Source organism: Protopterus annectens, chromosome 1.part0, assembly GCF_019279795.1.
Source record: "Protopterus annectens isolate FY-2018-M chromosome 1.part0, PAN1.0, whole genome shotgun sequence".
NCBI lineage: Eukaryota > Metazoa > Chordata > Ceratodontiformes > Protopteridae > Protopterus > Protopterus annectens.
Genome location: NC_056725.1, coordinates 1,863,166,452 through 1,863,185,359, shown reverse-complemented (window position 1 = coordinate 1,863,185,359; position 18,908 = coordinate 1,863,166,452). Strand labels below are relative to the sequence as shown.

Genomic DNA, 18,908 nt, shown 5'->3' with positions numbered 1-18,908 from the left:
TGATCCTCCCATTTTTTCCCACCAGTTGGTTAGACAATTTCTGAGAGGAGCTAAGAATTTAAGACCACCCAGATCTCCTCCTGTTCCTCCTTGGGATCTTAATTATGTCCTGGAAAAGCTTACTTTGCCTCCTTTTGAGCCTGCTGTCTCTGCGGATATCAAGTTCTTATCCTGGAAGACAGCTATCTTGTTGGCCTTGACTTCTGCCAGAAGGGTGTCTGAATTACAAGCTCTCATGGCCGTGGAACCTTATCTTATCTTCCATCAAGACATAGTTTCCTTAAGGACCAATCCTACTTTTATGCCTAAGGTAGTTTCTAGAGTGGCTCTAAATCAGGCTATTCACCTGCCTACCTTTTTCCCAAAACCCCAAAATAAGGGGGAAAGGATTTTGCATTCATTGGACATGCACAGGCAACTACGTTTTTACCTGGACAAAACTAAAGATTTCAGAAAGTCAGATCAATTGCTCATCTCTTTTGCTTCCAGTTCTCTAGGTAAAGCTATTTCTAAGCAAACTATTTCCAAATGGATTGCTCATGGTATAAGATTTTGTTACTCTCATTATGGAAAGCAGATTCCAGGCACTGTTAGGACTCATTCTACTAGAGCAGCTGCCACTTCAGCAGCTTTTCTCAGAGGAGTTCCTACCAAGGACATTTTGGAGGCTGACACTTGGAGTTCTGTGCATACTTTTTCCAAGCACTATAACCTCCCTTTGTACTCTAAATCTAGGGCAGGCTTTGCCTCTGCTGTTTTGCAGGGTCTTCTAGCTGCTCCTTCTTCTACATAACCTCCACCCTTATTCTCAGCTTTGGGATTCTACCCTACAGTTATGACTGCAACAGTGAAACACGAAGAACATAGTACAGTTGTGTACACCTACCATAAATGTAGATGTTCGAGTGTCTTCACTGTTGCAGTCGGTGTTTCCATCCCTCCAGACCCCTCTTATTTCTCTTTGCTTATTTTGTTTCCTTTTCCACTTCTTTTGTGGTGTATTTGTGTTTCCTTTGGGACACCTTTTTGGTTTTATGGGGGCTTCTGACATCAGGGGCAAGAAAGGCTGGAGAAGATGGCGTCGGCTGTCAGCTTTATACCTATACGTTCAGACATCAGGGTTCTTGCTGAAACAGCTGACGCCGGACCCAGACTTTGATATTCTGGCCGACCTCGGGCTGCCTGCCGGCAGAAGTACCCTACAGTTATGACTGCAACAGTGAAGACACTCGAACATCTACATTTATGGTAGGTGTACTCAACTGTACTTTCTTACAGTTGTGTTGGAGCATAGGGTGGGTTGACGCACTTTGTATGGGTTGTGCTGGCTGTGCTCTCCAGTTCATTTGGTTTATTCACAAGTACAGGGCGATTCCCAATTTTGCACGTGTTCTGCAGGAACACAAGTGAATTTCAGACTTTGTGGGTTATGCAGGAGTACAAGATGAATTCCCCACTTTGTGTAGGTTATTGTGAAGTACAAGGCACGTTCCCCACTTTGTCTCTAGGTGGTCTAAAGGATAAGCACTGGGAAGTTTCATCATCCATCAGAAGATATTAAAGGAAGTTATCATTTAAAGTAATCACTGAGTATTTCTAAGCTGCAGATTACACATTACTATGTCCGCTCTTTCTGTCAGGAAAGATTATTGATGAGGTTATGGTGACCCAAGAGCACTTTTTGGGAGATGCCTGCAGTTTGATGATTTTTGAAGTGTGTTAGGAATTCCTTTAAGAAGTATCTTCTAGGGACTGACTGAGAAGGGCATACATTTCATTTCTTGAGGGAATTTAGACAGGGTTGACACAAGACATAAGGGAATATTTACAGCTATAGCAGTGACATTTGTCACTGTACTGTGGCTCCAGCTGAGGACACTATCCTTTGAAGAATGGGCTGTTCCATTCTGATCAAGCAGTATTATTGGAAGAGGCCTTGGATACGTTGAATCAGTCTCTGGGGAAATCTATTATTAAACAGTTCTCCCTCTCTGTCAGCTCCTAAGATATTAACTGTGGCTTCAGATTGAACAGCAGTCCAGGAGAATGACACACAGGGCAGCAGACTCATGTTCACCCATCATTAGGGGAAGGGATGTGGCCCACTATATTGCTGTCACCTGCCAGTGATACAGATGCACAGCATATAGGGTTAGGTTTCTGGGATTTGAACTTGGCACCTCTCTGCATCAAGTGCAATTTCCCTTGAGCACACATGGCGCACACTCATCCCAGGGTCTAGGTGTCTCTGTCTCCCATCAAGTTCCCAGTAAGACTCCCCACGGGCACAGATGTAGGGTTACGTCCTCAGCTGAGTGTCCAAGCCAAGTCCTCCAGCACCCTCTCTGTGAAACCAGTGCTTCGTGTCCCTGCTCTAAGTAGCTGACACACACACTCTGAGATTTAATTTTCACACACACACACACACACACACACACACACACACACACCTGGGAAAGGCAGGCACAGATGTACTATAGCTATGCCACCTTCTGTCCAGACTACAGGGTAGTTTCATTTCCACCAGTCAGTTACTATAAGGCTCTTAAAAGGGGTTCCAATTATACTGAAGGAAGTTAATATTAATACAAATGGTAATGTTGACCTAACAGCACGGCTTTCAGGATTGGTCAGAGTTATCACCAAATAAATATGTGCAAATACTCTCAAAACTTAAATATTTTCTAAAAAAGACTGGTCACAATTAAACGTTCAAATATATTTAATAATAAATAATAAAAGAACATGAAAATACTAACTATGTATTTACAATAAACACCAGAATTTCAGTCACATGGGCAGTTTTACATGGTTATAGAAAGTGTTTAGATAGTCTCATCATCTATTCCTGAGTGACTAAAAGAATGACTGTTCCTACTTACTGAGTAGAGCAAGGCAAGATGGGTGAGTTGTTCTTGTCATATCTAAAACAGAATGCTCCTGAGACTTCAGTCTCCTCTAACATTAAATCAGTATTTCTGTACAGAATGACATCACATACATCTGGTCGTCTGACTCTGTTTCCCTGTGATTTCCCCCATCACTAGAAGCTACCAGGGTTTTAGCACCTACATGTCAGTAATATACACACAAGAGCATTGCTCTGAAGTGGTGCAGCTGTGCTACAAGTTGTAAAACAATAAAACCCTTACACTCTTCCTACAGGAGCTACAACCTAGTCTCTAGCACAGACACTGCGTATCTATCTCCATTCAAAACTTTGGGATATCATCTTCATGGCTTAACCCATAAACTAATTTAATTTCAAGAATATTTTTCCAGAGTTAGGTGGATTAATATCTTCTTTCCTAGTATATGCTGTTATAATTAATACATTTAAACAGTTACAATAATGCATGTACATTTCTTTTCTGTCCAGCAGGAAACACTGTTGATGCATTTTAACACAAGCAAACCTCACAAATACATTTTCAGCACAAGCCCTCTGTACAAATCAGTTTGATATTCAAATGACATAATTATTTACAAAATTCCAGCTAGTTGTTCTGGCATATGTTACATATCCACTGCCCTACTTCTCTTGGCATGGCTGGCAGTACCTCCTATCGTCTATATATATATATATATATATATATATATATATATATATATATATATATATATATATATATATATGTATATATATATATATATATATATATATATATATATACACATACACACACACACACACACACACACACACACACACACACACACACACACTTTTGATGGCTTGTCAGCATCAGTGCTCAACTCTTGCGTAGAAGAGAGAAGAGATAAGTCTATGAATTTTCTAAGGATGAAGGACTAAATGATTGGGGCGGGGATCTGTAGAAAAACAACATATCAAAAACAAGGGTCCCACTATGGAGTTTTGAAATGAAAAGTAAAATAATATCTCTTCTGGCATACAAAGCTCACCTTACGTTAATATAGCGGTATGAAAACGTATCTTTCAGAGATAATGAGGTTAGAGAGTGTAGTAGGGTAGGGTAAGGTATGATATCAGTCAGTGATATTCTGGATACTGCATAGTGTTTAAAAAAACAGATGTATAAAAACAAATCATTCAGTATGTATCAATTGACTTTCACAGGTGATCTGAGTGAACAGGTATAGCCATAATCGAGTCGGATTTCGTCGACTTTCTTAGGTACATTACAGTAATTAATGAATTAAATATCATTTTTATTTTATTTTTATTTATTTTACATTTGTTGACCGGGCTAGTCTAGCTGGAGATATTTCCATTTTCAGTAGAGGCCCGGGGAGAAAAGCTCCACAGAGAATACAATGAAGAAAAACATCATTGGGTTTCAAAGAAAGTTTGTAAAAGACAAAAAACAACTCTACAGTTCCTTATTATTACTAAGTGAGTTACTAACTCACACAGTTACAGTCCAAAAAAGCTTATACAAACATAAAATACTTTGTATGATAAAGATATTAAATGAAATAATTACTACCACACACAGTTATAGTCCAAAAACATCATATAAAGATAGAAATACTCTGTATGATATCAATACAGGTAGGAAGTAAGAGAAAAGAGAGCTAAGAATAAGGGAAATTGGAAGGGATTAGTTATGGAAAGGAGAGCAAGTAAGACAGTCAACAAGCAAAGAAGTAATTAGGAAGACAAGTGGGAGTAGAAGAAGAAAGCCAAGTGGAGGATGGAGTCAGCAAGAAGTAGGAGGTAGTTATCAAGTAGAGTATAAGTAGTGGAAAGTTAATCAGGTTTACTACAGGAGCACAGCCAGTGGTTTTGGAAGTGCAGTTTAATGTTTTGTTTGAAAAGAGGCAATGATGTAATCTTTGTTATGTTGCTAGGTAATAAATTCCATTTTGTACCTACCGAATTGGTAAAAAGGGAGTCACCAGCAGTGTTATTTGATTTTATAGAACTAGCCAATAGTTTACTAGAGGAGCGGAGAGAGTTAAGATTGTTATAGGGGATTATGAGTTGAGAGAGTATAGGGGTGTTCATTGGTTGGTACAGAATTTTATGGGCAATAGTGAGTTGTTGGATTGCAAGATAGTTTTGAAACTCTGGCCAGCCTAGTGGTTTCAGGTTGAGACAGTGATGTGTTCTGTAAATAACTGGATGGTATTAGTTTGTTAGGTCTGAGCTTCCCATGACTTAGATGATCGATCTGTCAATTGCATTTGTGATATTAAAAAGAGACATCCATTTTAAAACACACACTGTCTCTGCCCCCCTAGTCACAGACAATTAACGATGCACCCTACCACTTTGCCAACATTACCCAAGTATTTTTTAAACATCTTTATTAAGTCCTGTTTTAGATAATGATATAGGCAGATGTATTTATTTTATTTATTTATCCTTTGTTGACCAAGTTATTCCCACTAGGCTAGTAGCCTCTTTTCATGGAGTTTACAAGGCACAGATGCCGTCTTGAAGGGTTGTCATGCAGGCAGTCATTAAGGTAGTTTGGTCCCATAGCTCACTACCTTTAAATCCTATATAGTTCCTGTATTAGTGCTTCCCTTTTCCCAGTGGTTTAAAATTATAGCTTAATGAGGGAAAGGATTTGTACATGTTCTTTGTTTAGATTACTGGTGCAGTAGGATGTCAGCCACAGCCGATCTGGCCTGACACCCAGAGCTCATCAACCTTTTCCCTGTATGCATGCTGGATGTCCTTCTGTCAAGGGACATTAAGACACTTCTGTGTAAGCATCTACCCGAGCCATTTTAGATATTTCTTGCCACAGTCTGTAGTATATATACTTTACTGTCTCAACCCCCCACCCATATATATGTACGTATATATATATATATATATATATATATATATATATATATATATATATATGTATGTATATATTTTCAGTAAGGGCTAAAGCCACATTTCCTCATGTTATTCAAAGATCCCAAATCACAGAATTATGACTGAATTTAAACAACATTTTAGAATAAACTTACATTACCTGGAAGATATTTTTATAATTTGGAAAGGACAGGATGTACAAAATTCATGGGAAATTCAATTGTGATTCTAAATATGTGGTGTATATAGCCTTGTGTGCTCAATGTCCATGTTTTTACAAGGGCAAAACGGAGGGCAGGCTAAGGGAAAGAATTTATGAACATTATTATGCTGTTAGGAAAGCTAACCTTAATGCTTTGGCAAGACACATCCAGATAAATAAGTATCATATTTTTTTTATTTTATGGCTATCGATAATGTTTTTTCATCTAGAAGAGAGGGGCCATGGATGCTGCATTTTGAGAAGAAAAAATTAATGTGGCAAATTTTCCTGAATGCGAGTTACTGGCCTGGAATTAATAAACATATTGTTAGCTGTTTATTAAAATTGAAAGCTATGTGGAGGTAATATTCTTGGTAATGGGGGGGGGGTGTCTGTGGAAAAAAATGTTTTTGTTTATAACATGTTTTAATTTTGAATTTTTGACTGGATATATTTCTAGATTTTTAAGTCAAACATTTAGGATGTGACCAACAGAAAGATTTTAAAAAGAAGGGGGTATTTATTTATTAAATTTAAGTGGAATGCCATTTTTAATGTGAATGGTTTAAATGGTTTCTTTGGAAAAATCTCTGAAGAAATATAGTATATATTAGCTATGGTCAAATATGTTTATGTTGAGGTTTAGAGGAAAAATTCATTCTTTTTTGATGTACTAATTGTAGTCTATTGTAAGTGTGATAGGGGAAATGACATCTTGCTTGTTTTAATTAGTAAGGATATTTGAAGAACTTGAATAATGTGTTCTTTTATTTGATAACATGGGCTTCATTGTACACTTTTGCAAGGCACTGTAAACTTGAAGTGATGTCATGGTCTTGTTATTCCTTTAGGGCCACCATCTGATGAGGTATTTTGTCATGACTCCACTCAAGACATATAGTTGGAGAATTGTCTAGACATAGTAAGGCCTTATTAAGTTTAATCATATTGGCTTCCGAAAGGCACTTAATAGAAAATGTCAATCAAACTCTAAGCCAACTGTAATTGAATTGCGTATTATGAAAGAAGTGAAAGAACTTTAAGTGTGATCATTAGAAAAGGGAAAGCACAAATTACATAGAAATAAAGGGAATTTTGGGAACAGTACATGCAGAATAAGGTTCAGGAGGAGGAAAGAAGTTCAGTGGAAAGTAGGAATTGAGGAATTTATGTAATGTTGAACTGAATGACAGTTACAAAGAAAGAAAACATATTTGTAATGTACAATATATGTATTAAAATGTCAGTATGGTTTGTTTTCTATTACTGTATGTGTTTGTGTCTCAAGTGATAATTTAATTAAGGTGTTTAAAAAAAGACATATAGCTGGTGAATGTTGTGTGTTCTTGAAATGACACACTGGATCACGCAAGATGTAAAAATTTTCCACATACCATAATGATAGATTTTCATTATCAGTACTGTCTCCTTTCTGTATCAGCCTTGTATTAATAATTCAAGGCTTTTCTTTAAAGTGAGTAAGTTGGGCACTTGACTACAATATGTATCTTAGGGCCCTTATTTCAACTTTATAGTTAATCAACAGACAAGCCAGATCTGGAAAAGTGAAAAGTAGGGACTATTATTGGAATTAAGGGACTAACTCAAGCTGTAGAAAACCCTAAATAACTGAACAGTGCTACTTGTAGGACCAGTCTTACAGTCCTGAAGTAGACTGATGTGGATAGTGACATCTGCCATTATGATAAGTGAATAACTTTCATAAAGGCAAGGATTCCAAAACCCTTTTAGTATTGTAAATTACTTTAGTAACTATTGTTTTTTTACAGTTTAGTATTAAAAATAATATGATTTGCTTCTTCTTTGGCAACATCAGTATTCTCAAACTGGCTTTTGGAAGGATATGACTGCCTAGGGTGGTGCTAAACTCAAAAAAAGTTGGACTTTTCCAACAGATTAGGATAGTTCCCCTACCTTACTTGATCACTCAAGAACACAGAAGAATATTACATCAAGGCACTGGATATTTTGAAGTCTGTTATTAATGCTGAGAACTACCTGTGGAGCAATGATGTTGCGTCCCCCCCCCAACATGCATGCACACATTTCATCCCCTAACTGTAATGTGCATATGTATGTGTCTGTATGTATGTGTTAGGCTTCAGGTATTAATTTTTAGGTGCAAGGCACTGTTAAATGTTCATCATCATGATCACTGCTGCAGTAGCCTAAGCTGTATCCTAGGTAGGATATAGCATCCATTCAGTATCCAAAGTTTCAGGGCATCTTCTACACTCCCAGTCAGTCACGTCAAATTGAGCTGACTAAAAGTAAGGTTTGAGCAGCAAGCCCTTCGGAGCTTTCATGTTAACAAGAAGAAAAAAACTTGCAATCTGAAGTAGTTTACTTTATTTGCTCTTCAACCTGTGGGTATATGTGTCCGAGATGGCAGTTTCACCAGCATCTGATCCGAGCTTCAAGCTCCTCCCCTTACCCATAATACTCCTCCATCTCCTTCCTTCCCTCAGATCTCGTTTGCTGCGGCTTTGCCTAGCATTGTGGTCGCAGAGCTCCAGGCATGGTGCTTGTTTCTATAGCATTTTTCTTAGGATTGTTGGGGTAATAGGTAACTTTACTTATTGTGTTAGGTCAGGGTTTCCCTTTCCTTTCCCTCCCCTTCCTTGCGTTGCTTCGTGAAAAAAAAATTTAGTTAGAATTTTTCTATAGTTAGTTTGTGCATGTGTGTGTGTGTGTGTGTGTGTGTGTGTGTGTGTGTGTGTGTGTGTGTGTGTGTGTAATTGAGTCTGAAAACTGTTGGTTTCTTTCTGTTTTATTTTTGGGAATGGCTGAGCAGAATAATCCTGTCTTTAGGAAGCGCACAGAGTGTGGCTACAAGTTGCTCCCAGCAGATGGCCGCACTCTGTGCATGGTATGTTTAGGGGGTCACACATCTGTCCACTGATTGCTCTGTTTGTGCATGTTATAACCTGCAGGCCTTGAAAGATAGGGATGAAGAGACTTGTTTGCTTCGGGGGCGGCTGTCCCTGCTACTGCTGCAGTCATGGCGGTGATTGCTTCTGCTTCTTCTGCCTCTTCCTCCTCCCAGGCCGGGACTCATTCTCCTGCTCTGAGACATGTTGAAGGGGAAATACTGAGACAGGATAAAGACAAGGCTAGGAAAAGGGCCCCGGGCCAGTCGGGTCTTCCACAGAAACTTCAGGCTATTTCCAGACTTAGTACTCCTTGGCTCCAGTCGCCGAAGTTCTCGCCGGAGGAGACTAGACCTTCTTCCAGGGTGTCAGTGCACCAACTTTCAAGGTTGGTGTCAGTGGCTTATTTGTCGCTCTCCACCAGACGTTTGAGTGAAGTGGAGATGAATAAAATGATGAGAAGATTTATTCGCACCCAGATCCAGATGGGTGTCTTGCCAGCCCCCTCTCCCTCTGGAATGGGGAGCTCGCTCCCTTTATTTCACCCCAAAAACTCCTTCTCTGATCTGACCCCTGGTATTGGCATTTTCGGATCAGAGAAGTCTTGGAGTCGGGCAGCCGACATCGATGGTACCTTGTACCTCGCTCGGATCCAAGCAGCTCTCGAAGCCATAGTCTGGGCTTCGGATCCAAGTTGGGGTTTCCATCGGCTCTGACTGTGTCGGGTTATGGTCCACCCTTTGGCATTTTAGTGCCTACGGGCTCTGCTCTGATTCCCCTGTCAGGTCCTGGGAGTGCAACTTCCTTACTGGTAGCCAAGGAGGCTCGTTCTCCTTCGGTATTCGATGTTGTGGAAAGGGTCCTCTCGAGTGGGCCGAGACCCCTATTTCTTCCGATTCCACCCCAGCTCCCTTGGCTTTGGATGCAACCTCGACCATTTTGTCCACTCAGGGACAGCCCGTGCCTGATGTGCCCCAGGCGGTTTCCCTTGAGGAACAGCAGTCAGTTTACGAGTCTGCTTCGGAGAGTCCCACCGAAGAGACTCCTTGCAAACAGAATTGCAAAAAGAGGAACCTGGACTCCTCCCCAGAGTCCCTCACAGTGGACACTGACTTGGAGGAGGGGGAAGGTTCCCCCAGATCGCCCCCCCGATGATGTCTCCTTTGGAGACATCATGGAAATCCTGCACCAATGGGGGGGGGGTCCGCACCGAAGCGTACCTCGGACGAGTCTGTGTTTCTGGAGGCCTTCGGCATGGGCCTGTCTACTTCTTGGGTGTCCCCTCCCGCGGATCAATTGGTGGACCTTATCACCTTCCAGGCATGGAAGGAACTGGACACCATGGAGCCAGTTCCATAGCACCCATATAAGATCCTAAGTCCCCCTTCGGATAGACTTAGTTGGAACAAAGGGTCCCCTGTAGACGCTATGGTGGTAGCAGCAGCCACCAAGAAAGAACTAGCCCAAGAAAGTTCTACGGTCCATCCTCCCAACTGAGAGTCCAGGATGATGGATCGCCTAGGTAAATGGGTGTATGCCTCAGCTACCTTTTCCATAAGAGCGCTGAATTACTTGGCACACTTTATCCGACTGCAGCGAGACCTTGTCATCCCTGGAGTCCATATCGCTGGAGGATAAGCACACATTCTCCATGAGGATGGCCACTCTAAAAGCGGTATCCAACACATCCATGCGCTTCCTTTCACATGCCACCGAAGGAGCAATAAGGGCGGCCGGGTCGGGTGTTGCCTTGAGATGTCACACTTGGCTCAGGCTGTGTCAGTTCACGGAGCCCTTTAAGGCGTCATTTGCAATTGCCCCTTATGATGATTCTTTCTTGTTCGGGAAGACTGTTCGTGAGACATTGGTCCAGAGCGAAAAGGACAGGAAGACACTGTCTGCCATCGGGACCTGCTTTTCTAACCCTCAAAGATCCTTCTCCAGGAATCAGCGGGGGCAAAAGATGTGGTACCGGAAGTCTCAGTATTCCCAGGATGCTCAGGATTCATCTTTCCTCAGAGGCAGAGGGTTTTTGTTAGACGCCGGCCCAGAGGTGGGGGGGGGGGTCCAAGGAACGTGGGGTCTCGAGAACCTTCTCGGACAGGCCCGTGCAGCAGCCCTGAGGTGTTTGCCCAACTTATCTGCGCTGGAGGCAGTTGGGGGTCGACTTTCGTTGCACTTAACGCATGGGAGTCTGTCAACAGACCGTTGGATGCTTCAGATCAAATCCAGAGGCTATTCTATCCCCTTTGTGGAATTCCCTCTTCCACAAAAACACCTCCCAGACGTACCACCCATTCAAAGGGAGGTAGCAGCACTCGAAATAGATAAGCTGCTAAAGAAATGAGTCATCCAACCCATCCCCCATGATCAGTCTGGATTGGGCATCTACTCCAGGTTTTTTTTGGTACCAAAGAAGATGGGGGACCTAAGACCTATTTTAGATCTTTCCAGCCTCAGCCTGCCAGTTGCCAAAGAGAAGTTTCAGTTGGTCATGTTGCAATCCATCCTGCGTTATCTGCAGGAGAAAGACTGGATGTGCTTGATAGATCTTCAGGATGCGTACTACCATATAAAGATTCACAGATGCACCAGGAGGTTCCTCTGCTTCCACTTAGGGGCCAGTCATTATCATTTTTGAGCCCTACCTTTCGTTCTCACCACAGCCCCCAGGGTGTTCACCAAGGTCATGGCAGTTGTAGCAGCTCACCTGAGGCATCAGGGTATACAGGTCTTTCCATACCTGGACGATTGGCTCCTTGCTGCTCCCACCAAGTGTCTACTTTGTCAAGCCAGAGATTACTTTTTGAGGCTGTCAGGCCACCTGGGAATCACTATCAACACAGCAAAATCTTTTCTGATCCCAGTTCGGGAGCAAGGATAGGCACTCTGCAAACAAAGGTTTTTCTAACCCCGGAGAGAATTCAGAGCTTATGACTCCATATATTCCTGGTCATTCAGTCACACTTCCCATCAGCAGAGGTGGTACTACGAGCTTTGGGTTCCATGGCAGCTGCAATTACCCTTCTTCCCTGTGCTCGTCTTCATATGCAAGATCTACAGTGGACATTAGGGGTCAATGGTCATGGTTAGATCTGCCGTTGACGCATCCAATACGCATCAGCAGGGCTGGCAGGGAGTCCCTCTTCTGATGGATGAACTGCTCGGAACTGGCTGAGGGATGTCCATTTATTGCAGCCCCTCCCCAAGCCACAGTGACCATGGACGCCTCCCATCTAGGGTGGGGGGACATTGCTTGGGAAGGACAGTCCAAGGCACATGGTCCCTGAACAAGACCAAGTTGCATATCAGTGTTCTAGAGATGAGGGCTGTCCTTTTAGTGTTGCAGGCCCTTCATGGCTTTCTTCCTCTGGGAACTATTGCAGTACAGTCAGACAACATGTCAGTAGTCTGCTACATCAAAAAGAAGGGAGGAACCAGATCTTATCCCCTTTGTCGCGAGGCCTTGAGAGTGTGGGAATGGGTGATCTCCAGCCATTTTCTGGTAGCAAGCACATTCCGGGACTGTCCAACATACTGGCGGACAGACTGAGCAGGACTATTCTGATAACTTATGAGTGGTCCCTGAATCCTTCAGTAGTGGAACAGATCTTCCTCGAGTGGGGTTGGCCTCGCTGAGATCTCTTTGCATTTCCTTCCAACCTAAAATGCAGCGAGTTCTTTGCTCTGAACCCCCCGCAGGGGAGTCCCCCAGAGATGCCCTAGTTCATGTTTGGCCTCCCGGTTTTTTCTATGCTTACCCCCCCCCCCCCATTACCTCTTATTTCAAAATTCCTCCAGAAGGCTGGGGTGCAAAGTGATCCTCATTGCCCCGTTCTGGCCTTGCCAAGTTTGGTTTCCCTTCCTCTGGTCTCATCTTCTAGCTCCTCCATGGATCTTAGAGCTGATTCCGGATCTCATCTCTCACCCCTTGGGGTTATGCATCCAAACCTGGACAGTCTAAAGCTCACTGCTTGGTTGCTCCAGTTCCCGTGATAGCTAGGACTCCCGGTTTATCTTCTCCAGTCAAGACTATTCTGGTGGCAGCTCACAAATGGTCTACCAGGAAACTTTACTGCAGTAAATGGAAGTGTTTTTCCATCTGGTGTTCTCAAAGGGATCTGGATCCTTTCACAGCTCTTGTCCCAGTGATGTTGGAATTCTTAGCATGTATAGTTCATCAAGGTGCTAACTATTCTATGGTGAAAGTTCAATTAGCTGCCATTTCCAGCTTTCATATTGGGGGAGGACATGGTTTCTTTAGCATCCTCTAAACTTTGTAAAACCTTTATTAAGGTACTTTCCTTTTAAGACCCTCGGTGAAGTATCCTACCCCTCCTTGGGACCTGACTTTGGTTTTACAGGCTCTGATTGCTCCACCCTTTGAGTCGGCTGCATCAGAGGACCTAAAATATTTATCCTGGAAAATGGCTTTCCTAGAAGCTATCACTTCGGCTAGGAGGGTTTCAGAACTTCAAGCGTTGTCTATCAAAGCTGCATATATGTTTTTTCATAAGGACAGGGTGTCGCTTCATACCAATCCATCCTTTCTTCTCTAAGGTGGCTTCTGAGACTAATATCAACCAGACAATTAATTTACCGGTATTCTTTCCAAATTTTCAGAACAGGGGTGAATGTAAATTGCACTTGTTTATACGTACATAGACAACTGAAATTTTACTTTAACAGAACTAAGAACTTTCGCAAGTCTGATCAATAATTTTTGTCTTTCTCTAAACCCTTCCTGGGCAAATCAATATCCAAGCTAACTTTGGCGTGCTGGATCTCCTTTTGTATCCTTCAGGTATACAAAGACAAAGGTAGGTCACCCCTGGGTCAAGTGAAAGCACGTTCTAATAGATCCATGGCTACTTTGGCAGCTTTTTGGTCCAGGGTGTGTCTGGATGATATTTGTTCTGCGGCTACTTGGTCCTCATCTCATACCATCATTTCTCACTGTAAGCTGGACATGATATCTAGAGTGGGAGCATCCTTTGGCTCGGTGGTGCTCCGGAATATCCTTCCATGAGTGACACCCAGGTGTTTAGTGGCCGGGGACTCAGTCCCACAGGTTGAAGAGCAAATGAAGTAAACTACTTCAGATAAAAAAGTTATGTACTCACCATAACATTCCATCTGAGTAGTTGTACTTCATTTGTCTTCAACCGTCCCTCCCTCCTTCCACCTGACCTTATGGTTTATTACCCTGGTAGGTGGGAAAGAGTGCCTCTGCGGCTCTCCAGTTCTTACTGGTAGGTTTGTATATAACCTGTTTGATAAGGCCTAATTGGGTCAGGCTTAAGTGGATGGTACAGCAAACTCTATCTGAGGGAAGGAAGGAGATGGATGGGGTAAGAGGAGTTGCTTGGAGCTCAGATCAGATGCTGGTGAAATGGCCGTCTCTGATCCGTATACCCACAAGTTGAAGACAAATGAAATACAACTACTCAGATGGAATGTTATGGTGAGTACATAACTTCTTTTTTTATTTTTTTGGCACAGGAAACGTACTACTTTTGTAGACAAATTACTTTTAAGCTAGGAAAAAATGTTTTGTTGAATTTCTTGTGACTTTTATTTACTTTTAAGCAGTATTGTCACTTTTTTACTTTTGTGGTAAAAAGCTGTTTAAAACTTATTTTATTTTTTGTCGAAAAAACTGTATTTTTGGGGGCTGGGGTTAAGCATGCTTTTTACTGTGTTTTTTCTTTGGGGAAAAGTTTTTTTTTTTTTTTTTTTTTTTTTTTTTACATCTTGTCTGTTTTACCAACTATTGCTACTAAGCTTCCCTTGAAATCGGGCACCAACAATGTACCAGCTCCTCTGTTAGACCTTCTTCCAGCCCCAAAAATATTAAGCATCCTTTGTCCTTACAGCAGGGCTAGTACTTTGTGTCAGCCTCAGTTGGGTGCCTCTGCTGTGGCCCAAAGCCATTTCTTCGGACCATTCATCTTTTTTTTTTTTTTTTTTTTTTTGGATCCCTGTAGTATAGTCTGTAGTACAGCCATCATGGACCCTAGGGCTAGACATTCCTGAGAAAGTTGTTACTGGCAATTCTAGATGTATTTCTTCAGAAATTCTCATCAAATAGAAACAGAAAACTGAACATATGTCTTCTCCTTTATCAATTTTTCTAGTTAGGAGTACTTTTTTATGGTTAGATCAGGGTCTACTGGAGGCTGTTGACCTTTCTTTTCACGTTGCTGCTGGTAAGAACAAAAAGAGATTCCTCTCTCACTTAGAGGTTCAAGTGATTGGGGAATGCAAAGGGCCGGATGCATTTTTATCCTCGTAGATTTCTGATTCGTATTCTAAGGAATGTATGGTATCTGAGAGTCTCTGTGAGGAATTCTCTTTCTCAGAGACTCCTTTCCAGAATGAATCAATTCTTTCAGTGGGAAAACAGCATGGGATATAGATTTACTATATAGTCTCATTTTTCAGGCATCTTGCATCTGATTAGCAAAATTCTTTTGCAGACAAGTTTAGCAGATGAGCAGGACCAGGACAGACCCTCACAGATGGAAACTGAATCAAGTGACTTTCCAAGATATGAACCATCTGTGGGGAACATCTCAAGTAGATTGTTTTGCCTCTTTTCCAAACAATTAGCTGGCAAAATTATTTTCCAGGACTTCATGCAAGAAGGCCTCGAAGACGAATGCCTTTTCTTTTACTTGGACTGGAATGTTCCTGTATACCTTTCTACCCTTTCCACTGATTTCCATGGTACTTCTGAAGATTCAGGACTCCCCAAAGATCACTTTGGCAAATACCCTTCTAGCCCAGACAACAGTTGCTCTCTGTTTTTTTGCAAATGGTAAAGAACCACAAGCTTCCTCCCAGACTGGTTTTATCCTCACAAGATCTTGGATGGTTGATGCATCCAGACCTCAAGCACCTGCAATTGACTGTCTGATAGATAGGGTTTTAAAATCCTGTAGATATTTGTTTTTTGAAGATGTGTCACAAATATTGAGGAGGGAATGAAAGTCTGCTACTAGAAAATCATACACATCAGCAAATGGAAAAGGTTTTCTAGTTGATATCAACAAAAGAAACCAGCACCCAGTGAAGACTTGTGTTTCTCTGGTGTGTTACTATTCTATGGCCTGTATTGCTTCTCCATCAAGGTTCATTTGTTGTCCATTTCAGTGTGTTTTCCATTGGGTCCTCTTGAACGTTGTTCTACATAGGATTCTTCCCAGGCAAACCAATGTCTCCTCCTTGGGATCTTAATTTTGTGTTCAAAAAACTTAACAGTTGCTCCATTTTAACCAGCTTATCAGGCTGACTTCAGATTCTTAACGTGGTAAACAGTGTTTTTTTTTCTGAACTCTACAAGAAGAGTATCTGAGCTGCAAGCTGTTATGGTGAGTCAATCTTCTCTCATTTTCAACAAAGAAAGGGTTTATTTTAGAACTAATCCTTCTTTTTTTCCTAGACTGGTATCTGAGTTTACCTTAAGCCAATCAGTTGATCTTTTTGTCCTCTAAAGGATACTTCACACCTTGGATGTCCGCAGACAACTCCAGTACTGTCGTGACAGTACAAAATCTTTCAGAACTTGTGATCATTTGTTCATTTCTTGAGAAGGTAAGGAGAAAGGGCAACCTGTACCAAACCAGACCATTTCCAAATGTTTATCTCTGTTGATTACTTTTTGTTATTCCTACCCCAAAAAAAAAAAAAAAAAATATATATATATATATATATATATATATATTAATTATATCCTGGTAGGGTCAAGGCTCACTGACTTCTCTTCTTTCTCCTCCCATTTTTATTAAAAGATGGTAATCTACCCATATAGCTTACGCTACTGCAGCAGTGATCATGTGTAAGTAAACTTACAATAACCGTAGATGGTCAAATGATCACTCCTGAAGTAGCCGTTCTCTCCGTCCGTCCACCTTATATTTTGCTTGATGTTTTGCCAGTGTGTGAACATGTAGTTTTTTCTCTCCCTAGCTTTGTCCTCTCATGACTTAAGGCTCCCTCTCTATTGGCATGAAAGCTCTGAAAGGCTTGGTGCCCAAAACCTGATGTCAGCTCAGCTTGAGCTGTCTAATGATCATGGCATGTAGAAAGTGCCAAGAAGCTTTGGAAACAGGCTGGTTGTTATATCGTACGCATGATATAACCCATGTAGCTTAGGCTACTGCAGCAGCGTTTATATGAACATCTACTACTATGCTAAGTTTGTTTATGTAACTGTACTTTCACTCTAAAGGGATACACTAAGGTAGACTTTAAGTGAAGTATGACCAATACTTATACACTTACTTGTGTTTTTGTTTTTCTCTTTTGCAGTCACCATATCAAGTCTTTGCAGTATAGTGTTACTGGGGATGTAATTCTTGTGGTGGCTGGTAATTCGCAAGCTAAAGTACTCGACAGAGATGGTTTTCAAGTGCTAGAATGTGTTAAGGGAGACCAGTACATTGTGGATATGGCAAACACTAAGGTATGTGTAAAAGTATATTGAAATGTTTAACAGTGAGCTGCAACTCAAAACATTTCCTGAATTTCTGTAATTCTGTATTTTAATTTGTGTCAAATATCTTTTGATGGCTATAGTATAGGTATCTATATATGTAGACTCATTAGGTCATCGGCAACATTCCATGTCTGAGTTTGGAGCATATTATATGCTTTTTAAACTGAAATAAAGTACAACCCATGTTCCTCCATTCCAAATGCTAATTTTAAGAAGTACAATTGTAGCTTATAAAAATAATATATGTATTGCTGCAGTGACATTGTGCACCTGACAGTAGAATAGTCTCTGGTGCCAGTAATTCAGTTCCTAAATGCAGATTTATTTGCAAAATATAAAATGAAAGAAACTCCTTGTTCATATTGGGGGGGGGTGCAAAAGAAAAGCTCACTTGCTAGTCTCTGTCCACATTTTCATTTTCTACAAGCAATTTATATTGTAGTCTGTTTGGTTGCTCATGTCAGTTGCAGGAAGTAAACCTTTGAAATCACTTTAAGCAGTTTGGCAATCCTTCAGGCCTCGTGGGATATTAGCACAGTTCTACATAGATGTAGAAGTATTCCCCTTATAGAACACCAGCATACATCCATAACTATGTCTTGATACTTCTGTATCCCTTTCACTCAGAAATTTAAACTCTTCCTTTAGTACTCCAGTTTTACTGTATAGAGCAGTGTGCTGTCAGTTACTAAGGAGACTTGCCTCTCTTTGGGTAGTTGTCCTCCAGGACATACTATGAGTCTATCTTCACCAACCAGTCCCTTGGAACCAGCTGCAGTATATGCAGCAGCTATAACATTATTTTTCTTTTCAGGCTAAGTGATCATTGAGCGTAAACCCCTCCCCCAATTTTTCTTTAGTCTCTGTGGCTAGTGGAATCTATCAGTAGCCTTTAGTTTATTTGTTGGCATTTGTTTGCTAGGAAAGTCTGAGCCTTGCCCTTTTCAGCAGTTGCCCAGGGAGAAAAGCTCCATTATACTGACATCATGGGCATCATTTACATCGTTTCATCATTTACACTTTCATTCACAAACAACAGTTCTATTATTCAGACATCCTTGATATCAGCTGCATTATTTACAAAAAGTTTGGATTAAAAATAAGCTGCATGGGATATATGTGTTTTTGTTTAAATACAGGGAAGTATATGCGGTGCAGTATCATCAGTATGCATAAACTCAATATGCTTAAACTCTGAGCTTTGGCCGGCTAAGACCTACCTGCAGTCAACTGGACGTATAAGTGAATATAAGTAAATCTTTATCTGCACTTGTTTCAAATAATGCAGCATTTAAATTAATTTATTTGTGTTGCATTGAATACTATCTAGCTGGAAGTTGTGGCTCTGTTTTTTCAGTTGATGTTTGTCAGAATTTAGTGCTAGTTAGAATTCCTGCATAGCCAGTGATAAGTGGAGGAAGTTTCACTTCATTTATGTTCGGTTTCTGCCTTGTATAAGTGGTACATTTTGGATTATTTTCTGCTTAAACTCTGAGCTTTGGCCAGCTAAGACCTACC

General features: G+C 41.2%; 1 protein-coding gene across 1 annotated transcript in view; it reads left to right on the top strand.

Annotated features, from left to right (window-relative positions):
* WDR70 (WD repeat domain 70) overlaps nucleotides 1-18,908 on the top strand; it is a 2,546,720-nt gene that overhangs the window by 667,234 nt on the left and 1,860,578 nt on the right. Inside the window, exon 8 of the mRNA XM_044069907.1 lies at nucleotides 17,204-17,357. Coding sequence (XP_043925842.1) covers nucleotides 17,204-17,357 — 154 coding nt within the window. The remainder of the gene's footprint in view (nucleotides 1-17,203; nucleotides 17,358-18,908) is intronic.